This window comes from Humulus lupulus, chromosome 2 (genome assembly GCF_963169125.1).
Source record: "Humulus lupulus chromosome 2, drHumLupu1.1, whole genome shotgun sequence".
NCBI lineage: Eukaryota > Viridiplantae > Streptophyta > Magnoliopsida > Rosales > Cannabaceae > Humulus > Humulus lupulus.
The window spans coordinates 276,178,107-276,185,755 of NC_084794.1; the positions used below are offsets into that span (position 1 = coordinate 276,178,107).

Genomic DNA, 7,649 nt, shown 5'->3' on the forward strand with positions numbered 1-7,649 from the left:
ATATTATTATAGAACTATAATTCATTCTATTATATATATATACATTTAAAAAAAGTGAACATATTTTTATTAAAATTATAAATAATATTTTGCCCTAATTTTTTCAAATACATTTATATTATACATTATATTAAACATCTTTTATTTACTTTTATGATATTTTTTATTTATTCAAAATTTATATGATAATTAAAAAATATAATAAAAATAAATACATATTTGAATAATCATATTTACAATTTTAAAATTAAGTAAACGTGCAATATATTATTTCTACCTAGTTTAATAAATATACACATATTCTTCAAATAATCTATGTCATAACTATTTTTTATAGATAATTAATTTAATTTTTTATATTTGAAAATAAAATCTTAATTCTAAAGTGAATTAAAAAGAAATCTGAACATGTTAAAATCTTATATAACAAGTCAATATTAATACATATATTGTAAGAAAACCTTAACTATTAAGCCAATCTAGCCATAATTCATATAGAGTATACGACCCAAACAATATATCAAGAGAGAGATATATGGTTAAAGAGTATGACATCGCTGTCACAAAGAGACAAAAAGAAAAGAAAAGTATATGAACTAGTAACACAAAATCATTTGAAATTGTTTGAATTGATAAGACCATGGCTTTGGGGTCTACCCCTTATATTTAAAACACATTATTTATAAAAATACAAGTGGCGTGATTGAAGCCTGTGAAAAATCTAGTGAACATAATATATAACACGTGGTTCACGCGTACAACTCAATTATGGAAGTTGGTGAATGATGATGATGAGGATCACTTTCAATTTCATGATCCCATTTCTTCTTTACTCTTTTTTTTTTTTTTTTTTTATGGAAAAGAATAGGAAAGAACAATGTTATGTGGGTTCAGCTTAGTATAAGATACTACCAATAGCAATGTTCATAAGCTTTGAAAAAATAAAAAAAGAAGATAAATTTAAAATTTTGTGACCACATCAAATATGGTATATATTGAATATCAAATCGAGTACGGAAACACATAAGTGTGTACTTCTTAAACACACGAAGTAATGAAGATTTAATTACCTTAACATATAGCCAATTATATTACATATATATAAATCTTCTTAAACATAGATCATCATAGTTGATCTGTTGCTAACAATTTTAAGTATTTTCAAAAGTGACAAGGTTCTTAATTATCATTATAAAAAGAGAGTGTTGTTATATGGTATTTTAAAGTGCTTAACACCACATGAAATGACACTTATGATTAGTTAGTAATATTCCATAATACTTATTAAATTTAAATAAGTGAGATTCAATATAATATTATACTAATAAAAATATGTCACACTTAATTGTAGGGATTATCATCAGTAGCTTCTTACCAATTCTAAAAAAAAAAAAAAAGATATTTTTATGGGGACCTTTTCGGTTTGAAAAAATATATATTATAATAAGCAATGTTGGATATGTATGTTCACCATTATTAATTTCCATCTATCTATATATATATATATATATATATATATATATAGCTATAGAAAACAGCTAGCTAACCACTATTAATATTTTTAGTTATATAAATTTATGTGCACACTTTTAATTGCAGACAAGACATTTTTGGTTATCCACTATGATCTTTGAACAAATAATTTTGAACTTAAAGAAAAAGACATAACCAGTAACACAATAATTAAGGATCGACCACAAAAATACATATAATATAAATATATACAAAAACGTCTTTTAAAATTATATATTTACTAAAGCTTTGTCGTGTTTTGCATCGTAAGTACTTCATTTCTTCATAAATTGCATTAGACCTTTCACACATGAGGTTGGTCTTTGTTTTGTGTACTGAAATGGAAGGACTAAAATGTAAAAATACAAAATATGAGTTACTTGCATTATTGATTAATTGACCATTATACAAATATATATATATATATATTAATTAAGGATGATATGTACAACTAGTTGCTTGGTCAGATTTGTAAAATTTTGTCAACAACAGAGAAACCTTGAAAAAAAATATCCCCAAAAAAATAGCACAAAATAATAAAAAAATAGAAAAAGCTTTTAAGACCACTTTATAACAAATATGGTGACCACACATGCTTTATATAAGAAATGACTACTCTATTTTTTCTCTTTTGACAAAAAGAAAATCCAGCTACCACTTTCAACAAGTCTCTTCTCCCAAACACATTCCTCTGTGCTAACCATGGAAGGTTTGATTTTCTCTGTTGAAGTCATAGGTAACAGATCTCCCTATATATACACACACAAATATTTTTATGATCATGCTGATTTCCTAGAACTATCTCTCTTTTTCTTATTTTGCAGGGACCATCATTTCAGTGCTGATGTTTCTTTCTCCAGCGTAAGTTTTATGCTATACATATTATAAATTCAAGTCATGGTATATGGCATATATATAGATCGATGCACATATACAATTTCATTATTATATGTATACATGTGTGTGGTATTATATGCAGAAGAACATTTTGGAGAATTGTAAAACATGGTTCGACAGAAGACTTTGAGAGCCTTCCATACATTTGTACACTGCTAAGCTCATTGTTGTGGACTTACTACGGTTTGACCAAGTCAGGAGAAGTGGTTGTGGCCATTGTCAATGGTTTTGGGAGCCTTGTGGAGATAATCTACGTTTCCTTGTTTCTTATTTATGCTCACCCAAAGATGAGGGTATTAATTAGTGTAATTAACATACATATATATATATTTATAGAATTAAAATTAGAGTTGTATTATTATTGTTATTATTAATTATATATATATATATTCCAGGCAAAGACAGGCATTTTGGTGGGAATATTGGATGTGGGTTTTTTTGGAGTAGCCATTTTAGTAACTCAGTTAGCTATGGACAAAGATGCTCGTATTAATGCAATGGGGTTTCTGGGTGCTGGCCTTAATATCATCATGTATGGATCACCTCTTGCTGCCATGGTATGATCTTATCAATTCATCAACTCTTCTTTTTATAAATATATACATATATATAATTAAAAAAGCTCCAATAATATCAAAGCCTTGCTTTATTAATGACTTTTCCAAGTGTAATGGGTCAGAATACGAAATGTATATTTTATTTGTGATCATTATTTATTATTATGCTTTCTCTCTCTGTTTTTTTAATATTACGTTTAGAGCAAGTTTATATATCTTAATGATTTATTGTAAACTTATTAATAATTATTTTACAAGGAAGTTATCCTGATCTGTATTATATAGTTTTAAGTGGTCTTCATATAATGATATTTAAACTCTCATTTCGTTTTCATGAAGCTAGCTATAGTATTGTTCGTTGGAAAAAAAAAAAGAAAAATAATTATATATAGGTTTATTTTTGTTTAGTGTGGTAACAATTCATAAATAATAAAATTTATCGGACAATCCTAAAATTCAACTTATCGATATCTGTTTTAATTTTATTGTTGTAGTCTTTTGTTTTTATCGTTGAACACAAATAATTAAAATTAAAACTTAATAAGTTATGAAGATATATAATTGAGTTTTAATTAATATATAATTTGATGATAATTAATGTGTATATATATGCAGAAAACTGTGGTGACGAGGAAGAGCGTGGAGTACATGCCATTCCTTTTATCATTTTTTCAATTTCTCAATGGTGGAATTTGGACTTTATATGCTATTCTTGTACAAGATTATTTCCTCATGGTAAGTTATTATTATCATTATCATCAATTAATTGCTACTTGCCTTGACAACAATCCTAACATCAATTAATAAATTGCCTTTTATTCACAAATGACGAATCATATTTTTTCACATTATTTAATCTAATATTATATTATATAAAATAATATAACACATAATTTTAAGAGTAATGGTATAAGTATTTACTTAGTGAGTTTTAGTTAAGAAGGGTTGAGATTAAAGGAATCTCAAAGTCAATTGTACAAAGAGTTTGTGATTACCCAAAAAATATACTTAAAATGGGACCCAATTAAAGCATAAACCTACCACCAAAAATCATATTAAGCATTCGTTTGGTTTCACATTTCCTTTCCCAAAAACCCAATCCCTCGTAACAAATACCATAGATTTTGAAGAAGATAATATGCAAATGCTTATGAATGATGCTTGAAGAAACAAAATTGTTAATTGACAGAAAAAAAATTAAGAGACGTCTCTAGATTATTTTGATGTATTTAATCTAATTTTGCATAATAAAATTGTGCTTGAATATTTCAATAAAAAGTGTGATTTTTCCCTTTGATTTTGAATGCTGATCTCAGGTTAATTTTGATATATTGCCAAACAAATTTGATTTTGTATCCACATGACATCTTTTTTAGCTACTCATAAACAAAATAAAAGTTGAGAAGTAACATAATAAGTTACATTAAATTTAGATATAAATTTTGTATATGTATACATATTAATACTAAACTAATTAATATTTTTGGCAATAATTTATGAGTAATGATATATGTACATACTTTTTACATCAAAATATTACACACACTTATGGCAAGATTTTTTAACTTAGTGGGACCCTAATGTATATAATACATTAATAATTTTGTGTGTTTAATTTAATTTTAGGTACCAAATGGAATTGGGTTCATGCTTGGAATAGCACAGCTGGTACTGTATGCAATATACAGAAATTCAAAACCATGCATAAATAAAATTGTTGTATCAGATTCAGATGCACTTCTGGAACAAGGCTGCCAATCAGAAAGGCTCATTACATCCTCCTCTTCCTCCCACTAAGACATATATATATATATATATACATGTATGTGTTTGGGATATATATGGAGAATTCTTCAAGCCTAATTGTGCATATTTAGCTGAAAGATCAGCCACCAATGGGTGCTCCTCTAGCTGGTAAGAAATCTGAAACCATACATATACTTGTTCATTCCAATAGTTTAATAATTGATATGCATGTAACTTAATCACTACTCATTGATCATTATTATTTTCCATGCTTCCAAACAATAATTTTTCCACTGATCTTTCCCCAGAGTCTGACATGTAACTCTTAACGATATGTCTTTCAACTTGCAGATCAGTGCTCCATTGGATCAGCCAAAGAGTATCGGCTATGATCTGATTAATACAAATTTATGTTAAAGAATTTAAATATACATTTATTGAAGATTTGAAGGTGTGCTATTTTTTTTGTTGTAAAGATTGCATCTTTATTTGGATTGTCTTCTTTTTGCTAGGAAGCGAGTCAATTTTTTTTTTTATTTCCCATTTTTTTGTTTCCAAACAAGACTTGGGAAGAGATTAAATTATGGACAAGTATCCTATTATGATTCAATGAACAGAGAATGGGACAGTGGGGTTAGAACAAAGATTTAGCAAAAGTAAAAAGGGTAGATACTCATATGGTATTCATGTTTTATCAAAATACAAATTTGGTACTATTTGTTTATGATAATTATCAATTAATATCACTTGTTTGCAAAAACTACATAGTTTGGTACCCTTCGTGCGTTTAAATTTTTAATATTCTCATATTACCCTTCATTATAGTAATTTATTTAATTTTCAATTGTTTTATTATTCTTAAATGATTTAAATATATTTTTCAGAATTCATAAAATAAAATAAATATTTAATTAAAAATTTAAAATAATTTTAGCAAACTAATTTAAAATAAATTTAATTAACTAAAAAAAACAAAAATTGGAGTTAAAATATTAAAAAACTAATTAAAATATTATTAATTAACTTTAAATAAACCTAAATTTAATTAATGAAAAAAACTTATATTTCACCCAATCTCACCCACATTTTTTTGTTTCAAATTTGGATTGACTTGTTAATTAAAATTTGAGTTTATTTAAAGTTAATTAATAAGATTTTAATCAGTTTTTAATTAATTAAAATTATTTTTAAAATAATTTTGATTTTAAAGTTTTAATTAAACATTTATTTTATTTTATGCATTGTGAAAATATATTTAAATCATTTAAAAATAATAAAACAATTGAAAATCAAATAAATCATTAAATGAGGGGTATTATGAGAATATTCAAAATTTAAAAGCACAGAGGGTACCAAACTATGTAGCTTTTGCAAACAGAGAGTATCAATTGATAGTTATCATAAATAGAGGGTACTAAATTTGTATTTTGATAAAACACATGGTACCAAATGAGTATTTATCCAAAGCTAAATAATAAAGACACTGGTTGGGAACACTTCTAAAAAGCTATTTTTTTTTAAAACTTTTAATTCTTATAAGCTCTTTAGAGAGTTGTTTGGATTTACTCTCCTAGTTAGCGTTTTACTTGAAAAAGCTAATCCCGATAAAGCTACATAGGGTCTATTTGGGACAACTTTTAGAAAAGCTTATAGTTGCTTTCTGAAAAAGCTATGCAATAAAAGTGTTTGGTAAATAATCATAAAACACATTATTGAAAAATTTATATAGAAGCTACAACTAAAAGCTAAATCTGGCACAACTCAGCTTTTAGCTTTTTCTAAAATGAACTTTTTGAAAAAACTTTGCATAAATGTATTTTTTTTATCTAAATGTATTTACTTTTATATTATATATTACTTAAAATAAAATGTTGACAACCTTTTTCGCTATCAACCTAATATGAGAGTTTAAAGAAAATAATAGGAAAGAACACAAGGGCTTTACGTGGTTTAGACTATAAAAGAGTCTCTGGTATTTAGTGAGCTTGAAGCTTGTTTGAGCAAGCTTCAATGGTAGTTCTCAAGCAATGTATATATTGCACCGAGTTTCATAGTTTCTCTCTCTAAAAATATGAACCCTCTACAAGGAGATATCCCATACCTATTTATAGAGGCTGTGGTCATTAATGTTAATCATCTATCATTAATGTTGACCCAAACTCTTAAGTCTCCTTGTTTTGATGATTAATAGATATTTGATTATTATTTGTTACTAATGATTTGTTGATTTTGTAGCAAAAACCAAAGTGAATTAGCACTTCAAAGTCAAACTTATGACCAAGGGCAAAATGGTCATTTTACCAAATTTTCCGGAAACGACCCGAAGTGGACTTCAAGACTCAAGAAACTCAAGATAAAGGTTTAATTTCATTTCTTAGTCTTGTAAAGTGATTGCAAATATACTTTAAGTCATAAGTATAAAATTTGGCTCACTCACGTACTAAAAAATGGTGATATTTTAAAATGAGAAATAAATATCCTAAATTCACTTTTAAGAAAATACATCCCGATACGGTCGTAACGCAATTGGAATTTTTGAAATCGGATAAACGAGCTAAAAGTTATGAAGAATTGAAAAACGGGAAAATGGCACAATTCGGACTTTTGCTCTCTGTTTGCCATTCGGAATTCCGGATTGGCAACCGGAATTCCGGTTGCTTCCAGACCGGAATTCCGGTTCCCCATCCGGACTTCCGGTTCGCGGCAGACAGCTTCGAAAATTAACTCCTAACGGCTATAAACGGCTAGTTTTTTCCCAAACTCTATATAAACTCGTTTTTCACTCAAAGTTGGTTGTTGGCTGAGCATTTATTACATATACCAAACCAAATCCATTGATTTCAAAGAGCTTTCAAAGTTTAACTCATCCAAACACATTTTCACACACTTGAGCCAAAATTTGTATTTATTTCTTCTAAGTGTGCTTGCTAATCACTC

The 7,649-nt window shown here is 27.0% G+C and overlaps 1 protein-coding gene across 2 annotated transcripts; it reads left to right on the top strand.

The window, feature by feature from the left end:
- Positions 1-2,014: 2,014 nt before the first annotated feature.
- On the top strand, positions 2,015-5,436 carry LOC133819477 (bidirectional sugar transporter SWEET17-like). Of its 2 annotated transcripts, none has more exons than XM_062252741.1 (7): positions 2,015-2,221; positions 2,337-2,373; positions 2,492-2,702; positions 2,805-2,966; positions 3,582-3,701; positions 4,593-4,880; positions 5,064-5,436. In XM_062252741.1, exons 1-6 carry the CDS (start codon positions 2,215-2,217, stop codon positions 4,761-4,763), a joined length of 708 nt encoding a protein of 235 aa, XP_062108725.1. In that variant the 5' UTR covers positions 2,015-2,214; the 3' UTR covers positions 4,764-4,880; positions 5,064-5,436. The 2 variants fall into 2 exon arrangements, with proteins under 2 accessions (XP_062108725.1, XP_062108724.1); XM_062252740.1 differs by having other exon boundaries at positions 2,029-2,248.
- Positions 5,437-7,649: the final 2,213 nt, after the last annotated feature.

Bases quoted from the DNA above. Each gene is read 5' to 3' on its own strand.
- LOC133819477 (XM_062252740.1), top strand. From the start codon at position 2,215: ATGGAAGGTTTGATTTTCTCTGTTGAAGTCATAG. The intron at 2,249-2,336 runs GTAACAGATCTC...CTTATTTTGCAG, and splicing joins TTTCTCTGTTGAAGTCATAG to GGACCATCATTTCAGTGCTG. The intron at 2,374-2,491 runs GTAAGTTTTATG...TATTATATGCAG, and splicing joins CTGATGTTTCTTTCTCCAGC to AAGAACATTTTGGAGAATTG.